General features: G+C 50.8%; 2 protein-coding genes across 2 annotated transcripts in view; both read right to left on the bottom strand.

The window, feature by feature from the left end:
* Nucleotides 1-1,738, bottom strand: part of SLC25A22 (solute carrier family 25 member 22) — a 35,698-nt gene extending 33,960 nt beyond the window's left edge. The window contains exon 1 of the mRNA XM_088525829.1: nt 1,637-1,738. The gene's annotated coding sequence lies outside the window, so the exon portion shown is untranslated. The remainder of the gene's footprint in view (nt 1-1,636) is intronic.
* Nucleotides 1,739-7,256: 5,518 nt separating this feature from the next.
* PIDD1 (p53-induced death domain protein 1) lies at nt 7,257-20,359 on the bottom strand. The gene is made up of 15 exons (XM_010222322.2): nt 20,095-20,359; nt 18,036-18,449; nt 17,132-17,335; nt 16,367-16,421; nt 15,952-16,153; nt 15,226-15,351; nt 14,737-14,916; nt 14,108-14,255; nt 12,869-13,004; nt 12,561-12,711; nt 11,209-11,332; nt 10,129-10,247; nt 9,596-9,703; nt 8,478-8,683; nt 7,257-7,864 (listed from the first exon to the last, which is right to left on the bottom strand). Exons 1-15 carry the CDS (start codon nt 20,357-20,359, stop codon nt 7,627-7,629), a joined length of 2,676 nt encoding a protein of 891 aa, XP_010220624.1. The 3' UTR covers nt 7,257-7,626.
* Between the last annotated feature and the right edge of the window lie 87 nt (nt 20,360-20,446).

A 20,446-nucleotide genomic window follows, 5' to 3' on the forward strand; every position in this document is an offset into this window, starting at 1 on the left:
TGTAGCTCATTTGCCATTGTAAGTGATTGCTATGTTTCCATTTCTAACTTTCTGGGAGTGCAGATGTTTGGATACAGCAAAGACAGCCCGATGCTGCCAACAAAGGGGTTAAAGGGGTCAAAGCATTTCCCCAAAACACACCAGATTAGAGAAGCAGGGGAACATACACCCAGAGGCAGAAGGCATAACCACTCCTCATTTACCTGTAATAGCAGGAGGCAGGACACAGGAGCCAGGTAGATCCTTCCCCATTCTGCATTGCTATTACTGAAGGAAAACCAGATATACACCTCATTACGCATTACTACGTATTTAAACAGGTGAGCAGAGCTACATAGGCAGCTAGCAGATAAGCATGGCCTTGCAGGATATTAATAAACTTATAAATGACAGGCTAAAGAGGCTCCATGCCTGGACTTTTCATGTAGCCCGAGGGCTCGCACATCGCAGCCCAGGCTCAGCTGCTGCAAGCTGAAGTGCTCCACTGCCTTTGGCTCAACTACATTAATTCACTCCCATCGCTGGCCAAGGTGCACAGCTCCAGGACGCTGTGGACTGGAGGGGCAGCGGGGGGGAAGCGGAACAAAACCAAAACAAAACAGCAAAAACAGACACGCTCCAAAAAAAAAAAAAAGGAGGGCTGGGAAGAAGGCGGGCTTAGGAGAGATGCCTATCTTTGCTGAAACAACCCATGTGGGGAGAAGCCACAGAAACTCCCTTGATCAGGCGTTTGCATCCTAATGTGACACACGTGATCTACAGCGAGCGGGATTGCAAGGAAACTCGCTTGTCTCAGCTGCCCCAAACCTGGTTTGGTTACACATTACCTCTCCAGGATCTCCTGAAAACACAACAAAAAGTATTTTGCATTTCCCTCCCCACCCCTCCTCCTCCACCCTTGGGGCCTAATTCAAAGCCGTTTGATGTCATTCTGGCAGCAGTGTGGTTTTTAGGTAGATGGAAACAGCCCGTTATAGATGCACACTGTGCACAGGGTCTTGACGGCACTGGAAAGTTGGCGGCATAAGCACCTTGCAGCTTCCTGCCCCGACGCTGGCCCAAGAATCAAGTGACAAAAGTCAGCATCACGCTGGGATGAGGCAGACTGGCCACTGGCCAGCGCCAGGCAACACGATCCCCTCCACAGCCCCGCTCAATCCCCTTCACAGCCCAACTCACTGCTGCTGCTCCCCACGCATCCAGCCCCAGCAGCCTTCAGCCCTAGAAATCTCCCAAGAACATCCTGCTTTTCAGCGGCTACTATGAATTTGGCCATCACCCACCAATAGCAGTGTATTGCCAAAAGACACGTAGTCAGGGGAAGGAGACAGCGGAGAGGTTTGGCAGCATCCGTAAAATGAGCGCCACTCTGGCCGGTCCTGCAGCAAAGCTGGCTCCTGCTCCTGCCCTTGGAGATGAGCAGAAAGGATGATATTTCAGTGCTACGCCACACCTAGGCGCTCCTTGCTGAACTGGGAAAGATTCATTAGTCACTCCTGGGAGAGACTCCTCAATTCTGGCTGGCTGGAGATTATTCAAATAAAATCCAGTGTGTCAAGGAACCATTAACCATTTTCTAGGTGTTGCACGGTCATCACAAAGTGAGGCAGTTTCCCATACCAGGCATAGTCCCTACCTTACTGCAACCACTGTTTCTAGGGAAGCTGCTGGGTCCCTAGTCAGAGGCAGTTCAGATGCTGGCTGTAAACGTGGTTAACTCCACCTGGACATGACACAATTGCACCTCTGCTTTTAGCCTTAAAAAAAAAAAAAAAAAAAAAAAAAAAGAAAAAAACCCCTGCTGCTCTCCAGAAAAGCTCTTCCTTCCCGATATATTTCACAAGCCTTGGCATGAAGTTACACAAAAAATCACTGTATAGGCGCGTGAAACACCTCAGGCATGTGAAACACCTACGGGAGGCTCTCCCCACTGCAAGGCTGTGGCAAATGGAGCACGGGTCCAGCCAGGCCTCCAGGGCACGGCAAACCCCAGCGGCTTTGCCACAGGCCACGGGTCACCTTGGCCCTGCTGGGGACATGCAGCAGGAAGCCCACGCAGGCATGGGGGCTGCTTCCACGTGCAGCCATCAGGGCCTGTAGGTGTTCACCCTCACTCCTGTCCACTCACTTGAATTTTGGCAGGAAAAGGGGAGCAAACGGCCCCCATCCGATAGGTTGTCAACGGCTCCTGCTCCCTTGTCATCTAAGACGGCACGTGGCGGCGGTGGCAGCAGGAGGGCCTTGCGGGGCGCCGGCATCCCGGGAAGACATTAACAGGATTGTTGGGCATCCTTGCAGCCACCAGCTCCACTCCCAAGCACTGCCGTGCTCTGATTTACGAGGCGGCCCCCTGGCCAGCCCTACCACCACCGAGCACCCTGAAAATGGGACAGCCCTCCTTGGTGACCGTTGGGGACCAACCGGCAACGGCGTCACCACGACCCTCCCCAGCGACCGTTAGGGGCCAACGGCCGCGGCATTGCGCCGATCCTCCCCAGTGACCGTTAGGGGCCAATGGCCGCGGGCATCACCACAACCCTCCCGAGCAACCGCTGAGGGCCAACAGCCGCGGGCATCACGGCGATTCTTCCTCCCCAGCGACCGTTGGGCACCAACTGTCACGGGCATCGCGGCGGGGCGCCCCGCGGCCGGGGCTCGGGCTGCCTCGCCCGTTCTGGGGCGCCTCCACGCGTGTCCCGTGGGAAGGAGGGAGGCACCGCGCCCCGAGCCGCCGCTGCCGCCCCTCCGCCACTTACCGGGCAGCTCCGCCGGCGCTGCGGGCTGCGGGGCTCCTCTCCGGCGGGGCGGCTCGGCTCGGCTCGGCGCGGCTCGGCTCGGCTCGGCTCGGCTCGGCGCGGCTCGGCTCGGCGCTGCCCTCTGTGGCGGCGGCCGGCGCAGGAGCCGCGGCGGAGCCTCCTCTCCCCGTCGCCGCTGCTGTCCCCTCCCTCCCCGCCCGCCCCTTCCCGCCCGCCGCGGCGTCGCCATGGCGACGCGCCCCGCTCCCCCCGCCTCCCGGCGCCGCCATTTTGTGGGCTCGCCGCCCCCCGCGCCGCGCCGCGCTCCCGGTGCCCGGAGCGGGGCCTCGGGGCCCTGTCCCCCTCCGCAGCCCCCCAGGCCGCCCGCACCAACACGTCTCCTTCCCGCGGGCGGCCCCCGGCACCGCCGCCTCGCCGGCGCCCCTCACCGAGCGGCCGCCGCTGACATGGCCACGGCGGGGGGCGTTCACACCGCCGTGTCGCCACCGGGGCCTCCCTGGCCCCGCGGGAAACCCGCCCGGCCCGAGGCTGAGCAATTTTTTTTTTCTCCACTAGGAAACGATGCTGGCAGGTGCTCATAGTGAGATGTGGAAAGCAGAGCTTTGCCTGGCTCCTGTTGGCAACCCAGGCCGAAAGGGCTCCTCGTTTGCTGGGGAATCAGAGCCATCTGTTAGAGTCCTAACAGGGAAGAACAACAAAACCAAATACACCCGGTGAACATGGGTAAAACACAAATGCTTTTTGAGCTGTTGGTGTTTTATTCACAACGCACCAATCTCCTGGTCCCTCCATATGGGAATGCGCTCGCTTCTCCATGTCCTTTTGTCTCCTAAGGGCACTTTTTTTTTCTTTTTTTTTTTCCATTCTTTTTTCCACTACTGGGTATATCCAGTTACCTTCCGAACACATTTATATTTTAGCCCCATAACCTCTGCTGGCAACAAGCCAGCGCCGGGGACCTGTGCAGTGCTGTGAAAACAGCGTTTCCTTTGGCGTAGGCGCAGCTGCTGCGGGGTGGTTTCGTTTGGTGCCACCTAGTTGGGAAAAGGGGGATGGCACCTCCCGGTTGCTTCCGTGGCCCCATCGGAGCCGATGCGATACTCCGTGCTCTGGGGCAAAGAGTAAAAACTCTCTGCACTGCTCTTCTCGGAGCATCTCCCTCGCCCTTTGCACCTGCGGCCAACGGGGTGCCATGACAGCTCGCAGCGGGCACGCTGAGCGGCACCATCCTCGCCTCGGCCCCCCAAAACAGCCCCGGCAGGAGCTACCTGCGACCCGCGGCGAGGTGGGAAGGACTGGGGCAGGGCTGCGACGCCTGGCTGCGTTCTGCACAGAGCTGCACGGCAAATCTCTTCACAGGGATTTACAGAGAAACGTTGGTTGGAGCATGTGCAGTCTGGAAAACGGGCACGCGCTCATTGGCACCAAAAGCTGTTGTTTTCTTACCGACATGCAACTAGCAGGCATATTGGGCTCACCTGCAGGTGACAGGCCACCAGAATGACTTTCCATCTTCAAAGCAAGAGTGGCATAACCCTGTTGATTATGGTCATGATAGGGGAAGGAAAAACATAGGGTACCGATCAGCAGGAAATCTGCTTGATGGATAGGATGTCACTCATGCTCCCTCCACCTCATGTCACGCTCTGGGGTTCCTTGGCTGGATCATCCAGCCCTCAGCACAGTGTTCGTGTCGCCTCTTCAAAACCTTTCCCTGAGCGGGGCAGCCGATGATGTGCCAAAATTCTACAGTGTTATCTGGCCACAGCAAACAGAGGAGCTGGAAGCAGCCCCCTTTGGCTCACTGCCACCAAGTTACCTGCAGGCCCTTTACTAGGAATTGCACAGCAGTCTTATTGCTGTGACAGTGCAGGCAGTTTAAAACCCCTTGAGGATATATTCAGGTTTTGAGTGTGTCGTTACATAATTAATAAACTGATCTGAGCTTTGCCTGGGCTTTCATTACTCAGTAATTTCTTTTATTAATCTCTAAACCTCGCAAGGGCTGGGAAGACTTTGTCTGGAGCTATTGGCCCCCTGGCAGTTCGAGGACTGGCCTAGTTAGCAGAAGCTGGAAGTGGAAATGCCCTGCTTGCCTCCCAGGGTCTGGCAGCAATGGTCTTTCTGCTTGAGGTCTGCAAGTTTATGAGGCAGGAGAGGGTCTCAGAGAAGAACTTGCAGTCACATATGGATTGCAAACAATGTTCCGTCCCCTGGAATTTTTCTTTAAGTTTCAGTTCTTTCTGAGAAGTCTTTTTTAGTTGAAATAGTTCAAATATGTTCGGGGGAATTTTAGACAGGCTGTACTGTGCATGCTGAAAACCACAGTTTCTACCAAATTGTCAGTGGGACACTAAGGTGCTGAACAGGTCCATGGCATCATACAGGAACAGACATCCCCGTCCCCCACACTGTCTGTCTGTTTCTGGCACCAGCACCTTTCTGCTCGTTTCAAAGCCGGGAGCCAGGGGCAGCCCAGAAGATAAATATCACATCTCCTTTACTGCAGGTTCAACCACGGCAACAGTCACCAGGGTTTCCTGGCCGTAGCAACACAGACCTACAGGCTTAAGAAAGAGTTACTGCAACTCAAAGAGATTACGGATAAAGATAACACACCTGGAAATAACACACTGTTCATTGACTTACATCCAGCTCTAATATTTGCCACCAAGCCAGCTACAGAAAAGAGCAGTCAGAGGCTTGTGCTGGTTCCCCTCGAGCCCCTCCGTGCTCTCAGCTGAGCACTTTATCCACCACCAGCAAGGAGAAAACCAGCTGCCACTGAGGCTGCCCAACCCCAGCAGCAGAGGAGAAGGACTAAAGACAACACTTGTCTGGGGCAGTTACTTGACTTCCCCTGCCCCAGTCAAGTGCCCACAAATTCCAGTCTTATTCCAGCAAAGCTAAGCCCTGCCTGTGTGTTTTCCTAGCTTAGCCCCAGTGTAGCACAGCAAAACTGGGCAACAGTCGTGCCATTTGCCTAGGGGCACTCCGTGCTGCCCTGTGTAGCTGGGGGTGCTCAGGCACGGCCTCTCTTACCCGTCTCCATGCAGAACAGCCAAGCTCACCTGTAGTCCTGCCTGCAGCTTTAAAGGGACTAGGCTGTGTCTTACACACTTCAGGGGGTGCATGGATCAGCAGACCGCACAGAGCCGTGGAACAGTCAAGTGCTGATTTTATTCCCAGCAGGAGCAATATGCCCAAATACATCTCTCCAAAACAGGAGCATATACCTCATTGGTACACATTGAAATGACAGGAAAGTACATCTGACACAGGCAAGCATGGAACACGCCCATTCAGAAGAGGACTGTTGACTCAAGCCTGGCATGACACTTGAGGGGCGGGGGGCCTAAAAAACCAGATCTGAGTCAGTCCCTAGGACCAAGGCGACAAGTCAAGTCTGCAAGCCCTTGCCCAGTGCTCCAGGACCTAGCAAGCACTCTGTGGCCTGACAGTTTGGAATTTCCCTTTTAAAAAAAAAGAAAGAGAGAGGAACAATTTTATGTATCTGTGAGTAGCACTTCTAGCATTTCTGAGAAACTGCATCATGGAAATCACTGAAGGAGACATTGCACAAAGCAAATAAAAAGGAGGAAAAGAACAAAAAAGGGAGGGAGAAGAAAACAAAGATTTTCTCAAAGCTGAAGCTGCAGATTGACTTTGGGTGTTGCAACCTGGCATTTTCATGTAGTGCTCCAGTTTTCAGACTGAAATATTTAAATATTGCTAAGCAGGTGGGATGTACTGAATCCAAAGCTGTCTTGAATGGCTTGAGTATACATGGATTAGTGTATCCTCCCAAATAGTTCGCATAAAAAGTTTCCACTATCACTAGTGTGCCAATAGATGAAGCCCAGTATTAGATGGTTACACTTCCAGAGACAGTGTAGCTAAAAAGTAATAAACATCTACAGTCTTAGAACACATTCCGATACTCAGATTGCAAAACTGGAAGGCTGACTCAGGTGAGAGTCTGTTCAGAACACCAGGTTAAAGATTTTTACTCATTTATAACTAAAATTGGAACTTTACTAAAGACCAACAATACGTAGATCTCATCTAAAAGTGTGCCAGGTGCAGGGGCCTGTGAGATTTTATTTGTTCTAAAATAGTTTTTGAAGCACAAACAAACAAAAAAGGGAGCAATTTTGCCAGAAATTCTTTTCATCTTTCCCTCTCCTACCCAATACTTAGGTTTCGTTTTGGTCTTGATGAAGCACAAAGAGCTCTGGCATAAAATAGAAAAGATTTGTATGGAGAATTTGGAGATCGAATGGGGAGACATTTTCCACTTCATTTTTTCCACACAAAACACCCTGAAGTGCTTGGGCATTACAGGACTGTGAGCAATACATGGAATTAACAGAAATAGCAGAACAGCCTGCACTGCACCAGGGAACTTCATAACATGTTTGCACCCCTACTTTCCCACCAAGCCTGGAGCACAAGCAGAGCCATGAGCAAGGCTCACGCTGTATTTCTATTTTTTAGCAGAAGAATAAGTTCACAAATAAGTTATATATAAATATATCTGTCTTGAGTATTAATTCATGAAAGGCTACTTCAACCATGACTCAACTGACAGCCACTTGAGGCTCTGAACTTCTCTGCGTTCCTGAAATCTAAGGCTCAAAGTCAGGAAGTGGAAGTACAGAAACGGCTCAGGAACATGCTGTAAACTTTCTGGGTTTAGCAGAAGGAACACTTGAGCGGAGCCCTAGCAGAGTGTGGCCGTCTGCTCGCAAGTAAATCAGTGTCTACCGCCTTGGGAGGATATTGGCCCTTGAGCGGGAGCAGCCCCCAGCTGCTGTCACTCCGGGCCCGCAGAGGCATCTCCATAGGAAGGTGTTGTGTGTGTGAGGTGCTACACCATGGCTATAGCAGAGTCCTCAGTGCTGCTCTCCTGCTCCAAGCCCACGCGGCGGATGGATTCCCTGTATTTCTGCCGTCCCAGCTCGATGATGGCTTCAATCTCATCAGCAATGTCCTGGCGGCCACTCTCCTTCATGGCTGTGATCAGCTTTTCCACACACTCAGGATCCTCAGAGTTTTGCTTAGCCCATGAGAAAAGCATGTCCAGGATCTGTTTATCTAGGTCCTCTCTAAAGAAAGGGAGGAACAGAGAAGTCACCAACACACTCTCCTTACCAGCAACCCAAATTGGTCAGCCCATGTTTGGAGCACTGAAGGAGTCATCCAGACACACACAAAGCACTCAGTGAGCCGACGTCTTCTCCTTTTCTCTAGATTTTTTTTTCTAACAGAATTTTCAAATTAAAGCATTCTGATTTTTAATGTGACTGCAAAGCCCCACAGTTCTCTTCTACCACCTGGTCAGACTACATGTCCCATGATATACCACAATCTCTTCTTAAATAAAGATAATGTTCCCAATTAAAGGCCTGAACCTCACTGTGGGAGATAGAGTCCAGTCAGGAATCCGGATCACAGAACAGGAATACGATACCTAACCTGCAAAGCTCCTGACGTTTGTTATTTCCAAACTTTGCTGTTCAAACAGTATACTTTATTTTTCAACAGCAAAAGAAAACAATCCATTTCCCATGGAAAAGGTAATGTATTGAGAACTGTTAGTCAATCTGCCCTTCATCCAATGAAACAATTCCAGCAGAAAAACTTCCAACCAGCCCAGCATGAGTCAGGATTATTGCACTGCAGTCGTATGTGGCTGTCCATGCCCATGTCCCACCTTACCTGTGGTTGTACCCGATGCGCTCAATCTGTTGATAGGTCAAGCCCAGGTTCAAGCCAATGGTCTGCCAGTCGCCTCCCACACGCCTGGCAATGCTCAGCAGGTTGGCCTGAGTCAGGTAGCCAGTCTCAGCGTTTCCCAGGTTCAGTGGAGGGAAGGAGAAGCTGTTCAGGGCACTGGAATTGTCACCCGAGCGGGATTTCAATCTCTGTTTCATAGGGAAAAAAAGAAGAGAGATATAACTTGCTAAATACATTTTCTTAGAAGAGGACAGTGTTTGGTCATTCAGTCTCTACACTGAAACTTGCTTCCTCATACTGAGAAGGAAGGAAGATATTAATTCAAGGCAGAAAAGTCAGGCATTAAGAAGCAGTGAGCACTCTAACCTGCAAGACTGGCAATGCTCTGTACCTCTGAAAAATATCAAATTATTATGCTCATAGTCACAGCTCACACTGGGAAATTTCTTTCCTGTCTTTAGAGATATTTTTTTAATGAACCATTTCCCCAAAACCTATTTGCTTCAGCAGCAAGAGACCACATAGTCTCGATTTTTAGTTGAGGCTGCATGTGTCAGAAAGCGATGGGAGATCATGGCACATGATTTGAAGGGAAATGTTCAGCACACAGAGACATTTTCAAGTTTAAGTTCCTCAAAAACAATTAGATTACATAAGAGAAAGTCACTTTTCTCTCAGTAACACATGACCTGTCTTTTAAAGGCCAGTGACTCACACCAGAATACTTTCACCCCAAACCTGTAATCAAATCCAGCTGAACTACCTCATCCAAGACCCTTCTATTTTCTTGCCCTTGTAATTGGGGTGACACTGAAATTTATGTTCAAAACAGAAACTTCGCTTAACTAAAGCCAGCTTCCAATTATGCTTCAGTGATTTTTCCTCATAACACTACCCTACACTTCATTTACAGAAAACTAATATCTCCCCCTACACTCACAGAATACTTAAAAGGGAGAGAAGTTGTTTTCCTTTCCTTTGTGCAACTGGGCAGCAATTTCTTGTAGTCATTCATGAGAGGGGAGAAAATTAGCCCAGCAGGAAGGGCCATCTCTTTCGCTATCTAAACTCATTTTTCTGTAAGGGACAAAATAACTCACAGGCAGTTTGATTGGCAGAGTAGCAAGCCAGAGCGAGTCTGGTCCTTTCCTCCTCCTGCTGGCACCTTCAGGAATGCTCTCAGGAACTGCCCCTCGGTAGAAAGAGACCTTTGCAAACAGAGAGCATGCAGTGAGACCCAGGTGCAAGCACACTGGCAAACCCGCTTTTCTGTCTGGGAAAAGAGGGATCTGGCATTTCCCGCCTATCCTCAGACCCTAAATATGCCCTCCCACACCCCATTAGAGTGTGACTGAGAGGGGCACTGAGGTTACGCCGTAACTGCTAGACTCCCTCCCATTTCTGCTAGTACCCCAACGGCTAAGGCCAGAGAGAGATTGTGGGGAGTGATCATTCCACATCTTCTCTTTCTGCACATTCAGGGTTCAGTCAATGAAATAAAAAGCCAAGGAAAAGAGAAAAGGAAGAGAATGATGCACTGCGTGCAGAGACTGAGGTGAGGAGCACCATAAAAAGAGTAATAATGATAAAGGAGGGCAAAAAAGTCCTTGCACAATTATCACTGGTTGCTTACCTGGCCTTTTACAGCTTGGCCTTTCCTGTCTACAGGTGAGGTCACATAGATTTCTTTCATGTTCTTTAAGTGTGAATAAAATATGAATGAGAGACGTCCATCCACACAGTCAGGACGATCTGTATTAGAGAAACAGCAGCAATTCAACTTGTGCAGAGAAATGTGCATGCTTTAAAGCCTGGACAACAGTCCATCATCCATAGGAAGCCTCCAGGCTACAATCTCCTCCTCCTCCTAATCAGGCCTGAACCAATTCCCCTTCTCCTTTGGGTGACAGAGGAGAGCAGGTCCAGCAGATGAAGAAGGAGAATGGCCACAAGGTGGAGATCAAGTTCAATAAGGCAAGGCAAGCCAGGGCAAGGACAGAATCAGCTGCAACAGTACTCTGTAATACACAAAAATAGATCATCTAGTTCTTCACCATTTTAACTGTGCAAGAGGAAATAAGAATGGAGACTAAGGGAAAAATATATAAACAGGTATAACATTCATATACCTAACTGTGTTGCATTATATGTAAGTTACAGTCCCGCCTAAATCCGGATAAAGGGACAGACTCATCAACTCCATTGCAAATCCAGTGCACTTTATTATTCTTGATAGAGTTGTCTTAATTTACACCACTGAAACTGAGCTGTATATTCAGGTTTTGCAGAAGGTGGCTCAGTTTGCATCTGTAATAGATTCAGATACACTGGATCATAAAACACCATCCTGGGTTTTAGTCCTGCTCCCTCTTTCTATCTCTTCTAAAAACTCCATTGGGGAATAGGACTAAAAGGGAGAGGTAGCAGATATACATGGAATTTGGTAATAGAATTCTCTGCTCTGGATCATTTCAGAATCTCTTCTCCAGAGAGATATCTTTAAGTAAGTTTTCCCAGAAATGGACAACATGAATTAGATCCCTATGGGCATCCCATAGCAGTGTCTGAGATGCCAAGGAAAGGACATAACTGGCTGCACAAGCAGATCAGTCACAAAACAAACACCCCTTTGTAGATCCTTCTGCAGGCTACAGCAGCCTGAGAGGGAACAGGAGCCAGGGTAGGGCCAGCAAGGAGCCCAGCGCAGCCATACCCATATCGATGCTGATGCCTCGCTCAAAGGCGGCGAAGAACTGCTCTCCCTCAAACATCTCGACCATGTCAGACGGTTCGGGGCCTCGGTAGCGGTCCTGCAGCTTCTTCAGCACTGGGTCGACCTGATGAGGATGACAACACAGGAGCCTCGGGTTTGGTCTGAAGCAATTAATGTCTGTCCCCAGATCTGAATCCCCAAGCCCATAATGTTCATTCACTTTCAAAAGGGAAAGTTTATTTTCTGTGGAAAAGAAAAACAAATGAATGAACATCTAGCCACTCCCATTGTAGACACATTCACTAAAGGAAGAAGTCTTGCTCTGAGTCTTTGGACTTCCCTATTACCGCTCTTGAGTAAAAAGCAGAAAAGCCTGTGTGGATTAACAAAGATAGGCCATCCCAAAGCTGCCCCTAAAAGGTATAATCTCTTCACTGTCCTTTTAACACGTCAGTGACCTTCAAGAGCAGAGTGTTATTTGGCCCCTTTCTCTCCTAATAGTCTGCAAAATGCACAAGCTGCAGCAGCACACAGCTGGGGACACCAGAAGGCTTATTTTGGCATAGCAGCCTGTAGTATCTTAACTCTGTGAGCCCTGTGGTTCCAGAGGCAGCGCAAGGGTTAGCCTAGAGTTATGATGTCTATCCTTCTTCACATTTAGAGCAGTGAACCCTGTCTCCAACCCCACTGGCAGAAAAACAGCACCTTGATTGTGCTGTGAGTGCTATTGCTCTATCTCCTGGATACAGAATCTGAGACCCTTGTTTTTTGTTGGTGGTGGTGGTAGTTTTCTTTTTTTTTTTTTTTTTAGCCACATGTCATTTTGATGGGCAGGAACAAATAAAGACAAGAGGGAGCAATCAGGCCAGAAGATTAATCCGAGACCTGGACATGCAGCCCAGCTCCAACAGTTTGACGAATGAAGCCTCTCTGAGAAGCACTGCTTTGCAGGGTGCACACTCTCCAAATCCAGAATTGCTTTTACTTTGTGGACATCTGAAGCAGCACTGCTGAGGGATGATACCAGCGGTGGGCAGAGAGGGTAGAAGAGCTGCCTAAGTGCTTTCCATCTCCTTCAGGACAAAGTTAGACAACTTAGCTCAAATCACCCTCCCTGAGAGCATATGCTGACCTGGTATTGCACTGAAGCAGACCGAGGAGATTTTTCTGTCCATGCTATGAGCCTGCTTCCCAGTGAGTTGGCATCACAGTACCAACATAGTGTGGTGACAACGAACCCTAACCACAACCCCAAGGCAGTGAGCAGGACCATGTAGTGCCCTGCTGTCCTTACATCCTGCAAAGAAAGGCCCCGGGAGCTCAGAAGCTGGACAATGCAGCCTATATCAGACCTTGTGTTTGGGGACACACTGAAGCAAGACTTGCTCAGGATCTTTCTTCCTCTGCAGAGCAATGAAGTTGACCTGGTACATACGCAGCCGCTCGTAGACTTTCTTGGCAATGCCTCCAATGTAGGTCTTGGTGGTGTACCACAGCCAGTACCTAAAAATGATGGGTAAAGAGAATGTCTTAAGCTGGGCTTGAACTCCAAAGGAGAAGTGGAATAGGCAGGATTAATGGAATGATCTCTGGCTAGAGGACAGAAAAAGCAAGATGAAGAAACATCCCATCCCTTCCTCAAGATCAATTTCCCACTTACCAGGAGAAGTGGGTGACTTCAAAGATTGCATAAAGATGGGTGAATTCCAGCACCACCTGACTGGTAATGTCATTCCAGGTTTGGCCCTGCAGGTCACCGTGGAGAAGGTGCAGCCTTGACCGATCCAAGTTTAACCCTAAAAACAAAAATCAAGACGCATGCTGTTCAGCAGAAAGCTTTAGTTTGAGATGCTCCTTCCACCTTCTATTCATGGATTTACAAATCCGGACATGGTTCAGGGTGATTCACCTTTTTTTTTTTTTTTTTTTTTAAAGCCAAATTAAGTGTCATGCCCTTCTCTTCGGCATCCAGGACAGGATTTTGTTTTAAGAAGAGTAGCAGTAAAAGGATTCGGCTACCCAAAGGCTTCCAGGAAAATCTCAGGCACAATATGCAGTCGTAAAACTGGCAGTGTACTGATCTCCACCAACACAGATTCACTGTGTGACCCCCATCACCAGCATTTAGGGGTTAAGGAAGTTCTGTCTCTTTCTAAACGTAAAGCCCAGAGACTTTTCAATGTCGACTCACTCCAACCATACAAATACCAGGTAGTCTTAGAAAGAAGGCCAAGCCAATACTGAAAAATATGTTACTTCCTCATAAGAAAGCCAGGGGAGGCCAAAGAAAACAGACATCAGTAGGTGCAGGGCACTCCACATGCAGACAGGGGAATTCCTGGCAAGTCAGCTATTGGACTGAGGCTGTTCATGGCACAGTATTCAGAGCAGGAGGTGGCTCAGTGTGTGGTGCTACAGTATTAACTGCAGCAGCTGATTCCTGAGCTGGAAGCGAGGGAGAAGGCAGCCCCCTGGAGGCAGCATCTCTGTGTCTGCTTCAAGTCATCCTATTCCCAATCACGAATCAGAGGCCTGTTAGGATACATCTCCTGAGCATACACAAGTGCCTCTCCCACCCATCCCACCAAACCCAGCAGGCTAAGCACAAACGTGGGCCAGCAGGGAAACCCATTTGCCAGGGCCATTCTCCTGCTGCTCTTTTGCTGTGACTTGCTTCTCCTCTTCCCCTGCAGGACCAGCAGCTCAGTGCTAGTTTGCTAAGAGATCTGAATTGCCACTGCTCTCTCTGCCACCCTGCACTAGCACCTCACCACGATGCTTTTCCTGCACACAAAGCAATAAGCATTACTAGTAAGAGAAAAAAAAAAAAAGCCCAGCTTGCCACTTGTGGTTTTCCACACACATTGTTTCTCTTGGCCAATTTTGGGAATAAACTGACCTGTGACCCCAAGTGGGAGGGGGAGCTGAATTCTCACTGGCCTGAGAAAATCCACGGGGCGATCCTGGGAGAGGCAGAGCAGGGGGCTGGCTCGGCAGGCCGCGTCGGCCGTGATTTCCTCTACCTCCTCTGCAGAGATCGGCAGCACCTGGACGTGGAGCGCGGCGCCGTGAGCCAGGCAGCTGGGCACTCACATCCCCCGTCAGCAGCGCGGACCCTCAGCGCCCAGCGGGCAAATGCTGTGCTTGGCTCAGGGTGCAGTGGGAAAAGGGAGCCCAGTGCCGGGCCACCCTCTGCTCTAATACTGGTGCCAACCCAGCAAGCAGGGGCAGGTCTGCCAAGTCATTATTCTTTGCAACAGAGCAAGAGGCAAAAGCTTCTTCCTGTTCCATTCCCAGCAGCTGATGCAGCAGGAGGAGCAGTGGCAGAGCTGCGAGCAGATCCTCTCTCCATTTTGCAGGCAGGGAAACTAAGGCAGGAAGTGATCTGAGATGGGCCAGCCCATGGCACATCCATGTCAGACCCGAACTAGCCTAGGGCAGCCAGCTCAGCTTCTGACCTGCTACTCAGCATGGGTCAGCAGTCACAGCAAGGCTCACCATTTATTCATTTATTTTAAGCACACATACCTGCATTTTGACACTGCGAGTCTCTTCGGTGACTCCAGGAGGGAAGATCACTTTAATGTCTGGATCCACACTAGAAAAGAGCAATGTCCCCTCCGCTGGCACTTTGCATTCATTCTCTACAAGCCGAGAAACAACTAGGAACCAGGAGAAGTGAAGGACACTACAACAAGCCACATGCTTCTGTAACAGAAGACAAGGAAGAAGAGAAAACATGCAGGCATATAACATAACACAAGAATAGCAAGAAAAGCAGGGAAAAAAAAAAAGCAGTAAACCCCCAGCAGATCAAAATGCCCAATACTAGAACAGGAATGAACCGTGGCATGCTTTAACTTACCAGCTTTAGGAGACATATTTCCACGAGAGTGCAAACCCATAGCCAAAACCCACTCCATTTTATGGACACAACACTTCTCACAAGATGCTTCACAAACTGTTTCAGGCAAAACACACGAGGGGAATAGGAGTGATAAATGTGTACCTGCTTACCTTTGACTTCTTCTGCTCCACTTTTGTTCTCAGGTCGCTCCAGCTCTGCCCGCTGAAGGTCCGAACGACCACCTCACGCTGGTGCAGGGTTTGAGGAGAGGCAAAGGGCATCCAGATCTCCACCTCCTGGAACGGAGCCAGTACAACAAGACATTCCCAGAAGACACCAACAGAAGGGACAAAACCAAGCCCTGATCTGGGTCTCCTGTGCCCTCCCATGCAAATGAGAAGGGGGGCAAAGTATGGCCTGTGGGGGGGGAGCTGGGAGCCTGATCTGGGCTGCAGCTCCCACATGAGGACAGAGGATGTCAAGCACACAGTGTATTGTAACTGTAGAGAAAATGCAGCAGTTTGTGGGCAGCAAAAACAACCTTTCGGCTGAGCTGTTGTCAGCAGTGCAGTGCTGGTGGTATAAGTACTCAGGAGCCTGCAACAGAACCACCCAATTGGACTTTTAGGGAAAGATGTGACCCACGCTGCTTGCAAAGTGAAGTCAAATGCAGGAACAGTGGGGAAAATCAAGGAGAGAGGCCGATTCCGTGCCAGAAAGGCTGGCTGTGTCCTTCCTGTGTCTTTGCAGTGGGGCTTTTTTGACAGCCAGTCAAACAGCTACTGAAAACCAGCAGTGTCAAGTGCAGCTGGCACCCCAGTCCCAAAGGACTCTGCCATGCTGCTGGGTGGTGGCAGAGGCCGCTGGCTCCGCAGGCGGCCTGGACGTGCCCTCACCTGCTGGAATTCCAGCCCATGGGGCTGCAGCTCCAGGACCGTGCTCAGCAGGACGTCGTGGTGCCGCAGCCTCACCCAGCGCGGGTCCGGCGCCAGCGTGCGGAAGTGGATGCGCAGCGGGACGGAGGCAGCTCCCGGGGGAAAGTAGAAACGGATGCCACAGGCCAGGACTACTTTGCAGCCTTCAGAGGTCACGGTAAAGCTTCCGGAAAACAAACAAAAAAAACATGTATGAATGTACGACACCGTGCAATGACTTCAGCACTGCAAAAATCAACAGAAGACATCTCCCACCTTCTCTGACTGGCCTACTGAGCCCCTAAATTCTCTATGTACATCTGTATGCCTACCAGGCAATCATGTCTGGGACCTTGTAACACTACTGTAACTTAAGTTATTAAAAACAGAGGCATACCTGTCCTCTCCTGATGCAAGGAACAGTCTTTGCAGCCTTCTGGCACTGGGTTCATCTGCAATAAGAAAGGTTGGGTAGCAGAAGCAGACAGAGGTTGTTTAGATCAGGGTAAACAAGAAAAATTGAACTTACATTTGGTTTTTGGTTTAATCCTAACGTGATAGAAACCACTAGAGAAACCGTGTTCCAGGGGTGTTCAGATCAAGGAGCAGGTGGAGGATGGGAAGCAGCCTAGGGGTCCCCAGATGCACTGGGAATACTGACTGCCCTCTCCAGAAAAGCTCCAAGCAGCTCCCCATCCACCTCCCGTGCAGCTCCCAGGGCTAGGAATGAGTGCCTGAGGCCGCTCCTGGGAATGTGAGCAGCCCTGGGAATCTCACCCCGACTCCTGCTTCATCACCTTTGCCTCAGAGATCGAGCTGCCCTCCTACAGACGGGCCAAGGGCAAAGCCGGGGTAATCATGCTGCTGCCTCACCTCCTGTTGCCCTCTCTGTTTCCCGTCAATCCCATTTTCACCTCTACTTCCCTAATAGCGGTCCAAACAAGCCCACCCCCAGGACTCCGAGCCCTTCAGAAGCGGCTGAGCTCAGGAGCTCCAGAACCAGCACTGCTGCATCCTTACAAATTAATCCTTACGCCAGACAAAGAAATACTGATCTAATTCCCCCCTGCTTCTCCTCCCTACCCCAAATCCATTCCCACCATCACGGGCACAGCAAGGGAGCAGCTGGGCAGGCCCGACACGAGAGAAGCCGGGCCATTACCGGGCGGCGGGGCGGGCTCGCTCTGCCCCAGGGGGTTGCCGCGGAGGCGCGCGCACGGCGAGCTCTGGATCTCGGGGGGCACGGCGCGGAGACGGTTGTTCTGCAGATCCAGCCTGGACAAGTTGGGCAGGCTGGCGAGCGACGCGGGCACCGTCACCAGGAGATTGCTGTGGAGATGCAGCCGCCGCAGACACTTCAAATTGGCTGCAAGTTAGAACAAGACGTGACTCCCCATCCGGGCTGTTAATTGTACTGAGCATCAGCCCCAGGCCCCCCTCCCCACTCTCTGCACCACAAATACACACACACTCCTGCTGCTGAGTGATGGATCTTCACCCCAGTCGCACACGCCGTACGGGAAAAGCTAAGCGCTTCTCGTATCTTTATTTCACCAAATAAAGGGGACCAGTGAATTAGATGAGAGGCACCGCAGCCTTTTTTGCCTTGTGCTTTACAGCACTCAGCTATGAGATGCTTCCAAAGGACAGCAGCGTCACTGACAACCCCTGTGCACAAAATCAAGCAGGACCCAAGAGTCAACAAAGCTGCTGAGCAGCAGAAAGCAGGGCCTAGCTCCATGGGCTGGTCCATATCTGACAACCACTGTTTCAAGCCCAGATTTCCAGCTATACCATTAGTCCCAGCATTTTTGTCTCCAGTGCTGGATGCTACCTAAAAGCAGCCAGGATTCTGAAAACTAGATAGAAATTTAGGAGTATCCTACTGATGAGTGAAAACACAGCCCAGAGATCCCTTAGTGGGCACTAAAGGGACTGCCTGAACCTGGCATGTTGCTCCGTGATATCCCCTCCACCCAGACGCCAGCAAAACGGACAATTCCCTCTAACAACTCTATGGGGACAGAGACTGAGGGTCATCTTCTTTTCCTCAGAGCAATATTTACCTAACGAGTCTGGGATGCTTGATAACCGATTCCCAGAAAGATCTAGTTCCGTGCAGCTGTGCAGATTCCCAACTTCTTCAGGAAGGTGTTCCAGGGCATTTCCCGAGAGATCAAGGTCCTGCAGTGCTGCCAGCTCCCCAATGCTCCGTGGTAAGCTCTTCAGCTGGTTGCTCATAGCAGAGAAGAACGTCAGTTTGCGCAGGCAGCCGAAGTTCTCAGGCAGGGCCTCGAGGCTGTTGTGGCTCACCAGGAGCGCGCGGAGGCTCTGCAGGTGGGGGATGCAGCTGGGCAAGGTGGAGAGGCGATTGAAGCTGAGGTCCAGGTGAGTGAGACACCTCAGGCTCCCCAGGTCTGGCGGCAAGCTTGTCAGCAAGCCTGGCTGCCACGAGCCGAACTCGTCGCGGGCATGGCCACCTGCGGGGAGGAAGCACAGGGGCAGGTCACCGAGCTCGCTCTGAAGAACCAGTGCTCAGGAGGTGGAGAGCTGCTGACCACTACGAGAAATGCTGACCACAAAGGACAGCTGGATATGTCCTTTTTCTGCTCTTTTCCTCAGTTTCCCGATCTGTGATGGGGGCATAACAGTGAGAAAATCCAGACTGCCGTGGTTGACTCAGAGAGCTCCCCTAAAAGCATCGGGAGTCAAAGCTCAGGAGCAGCCAGGCCACTCCACACCAAAGCACCACTGACAGGGTGGCCACTACCCCTCCAAGCCTCCCACCCTCCATCCCCATCTTAGACAATAAACACTGCCGGGGCTCTCCTCACCCTCTGAGGGATGAACAACCCCGAGGACTGAGACTGGCAGGACAGGAGAGGGATCCTGGGCAACCCCTGGGGAAGCAGACACGAGGAAGGCAGTGAAAATGTGCCCGAAAGGCAGGTGCTTCATTAGCAGGGTTCAGAGGACACAGAGGGGAGAATGCAACAGCCCGTCCCTCGCGCCGGCTTGAGAAACTCCAGCTGGGGAATCGTTGTGCCCAGGAAAAAGAAGTCGGGCAAGGAAACACAAACTTGCCCCATGCTCGATTTCCTCATGGCTTCCCCCTGCCCTTCCACTGCTGCCCATCTGTAAGAGCTTAGAGCAAAGGGCACCAAAAATATTCATGGTGTATAATGGTAAAAATATATATAGAATCAAAGTGCACCTTGCACATAAGAAAATCCCAGTGAACTACTTTATACCCCTTCAGGATGAGCAAGGTACATCTCACAGGCAAGTGTGGCAAAAGGCATTACTGTTATCACCACTTTACTGAAGGGAAAAAAGATAAACAAAATGATCCGCACGAGATTTTTAAGAGAAATCTGCAGCAGATGCAGAAATGAACCTCAGTCTTTCACATTTTAAGCTCAAATGTTGAAGCCTGGCCACAAACCCACTCTTTTCTCTCATGCATTTTAAATTCCAGGATTCAGTCTGCTATAAAAATCTCATCACTCATATTAAGATCTTCCTGCAATAAAGAGAGAGAAAGTCAAAGCAGGATTTAATATTTCTATGTAACTGTTATTTCAGCATGCCAAATTCCAGGCACACCCTGAATCATACTTTTGGATACTCCTCTGGTTGATCTTGAATGCTTCTAAACTCATCCCATTGCCGACATTAAGTAAGTATCAAGCTGGGATTTATTCTGAGCAACCTGCAGCAAAAAGAACTCATTAACATTTCCAAAAATAAAAGAGGGGCTGAACACCTACCTCCAAAAATCTATCACCTGTCAACCCCTCTCTCTATACATAACTGTGCCAAAAAAATCCCTCTTTCCAGGGGATGGATAAAGTCGAGCGTCAACCTGACTGGACTCCACACGCTGATGCCCCAGCAGCTGCAGAAGCGAAATGGGGGAACGGGAGTCTCCACAAGCTGCATCTTGGAAATGAGCAGGCAGCTTTGAGCAAGACAAAGAGCCACAGCTCACTGGTACAAAAAAGAAAAAAAGCAAAACAAAACAAAACCACATGCGAAGGTATTTTGTCCTGCTGATGGAGAGAGAAGGAAAAATGAATAAAGCTGAGCTTAGAGAAGCAGGTAGTGATGGGTCCAGGAATTTACCTTTGAGCACCAGGGACTTGAGGCTCTGCAGGCGAGGGAGGATGTCCAGCGCGGTGCCGAGGAGGTGGTCGTTGCTGCTGAGCCGGACGAACTCCACCTGGGCCAGGTCTCCTTGGTGCTGCTCGAGCAGCTGGAGGAAGTGGCTGCAGCCGTCAGGATAAACATCCAGATTGAGCCTGTTGTCGGCCAGGCAGGGGCTGGCGAGCGCAGGAGCCCCTGGAGCGCCCTCCCCGCGCTCGTCCCCGAGCCCCGGCGGCTCTGCCATCTCCTGCGCCTCGGCGGCGCTGGGACATGCTCCGACTTGCCAGGCGGGGAGGCACCGGCGGCACCACGAGGCAGCCGGGACCAGGCG

Source organism: Tinamus guttatus, unplaced genomic scaffold (genome assembly GCF_059628265.1).
Source record: "Tinamus guttatus ecotype Peru unplaced genomic scaffold, ASM5962826v1 Tinamus_guttatus_pri_ptg000240l, whole genome shotgun sequence".
In the NCBI taxonomy this organism is placed as follows: Eukaryota; Metazoa; Chordata; class Aves; order Tinamiformes; family Tinamidae; genus Tinamus; species Tinamus guttatus.

Excerpts from the sequence above, each read along its gene's own strand:
- PIDD1 (XM_010222322.2), bottom strand. The coding sequence starts at position 20,359 with ATGGCAGAGCCGCCGGGGCTCGGGGACGAGCGCGGGGAGGGCGCTCCA. Across the intron at positions 13,005-14,107 it reads CCTCCCACTTGGGGTCACAG|GGTTAAACTTGGATCGGTCA; the intron begins GTCAGTTTATTC and ends TTTTGTTTTTAG. Across the intron at positions 10,248-11,208 it reads AGGCATCAGCATCGATATGG|ATCGTCCTGACTGTGTGGAT; the intron begins GTATGGCTGCGC and ends TCTCTAATACAG.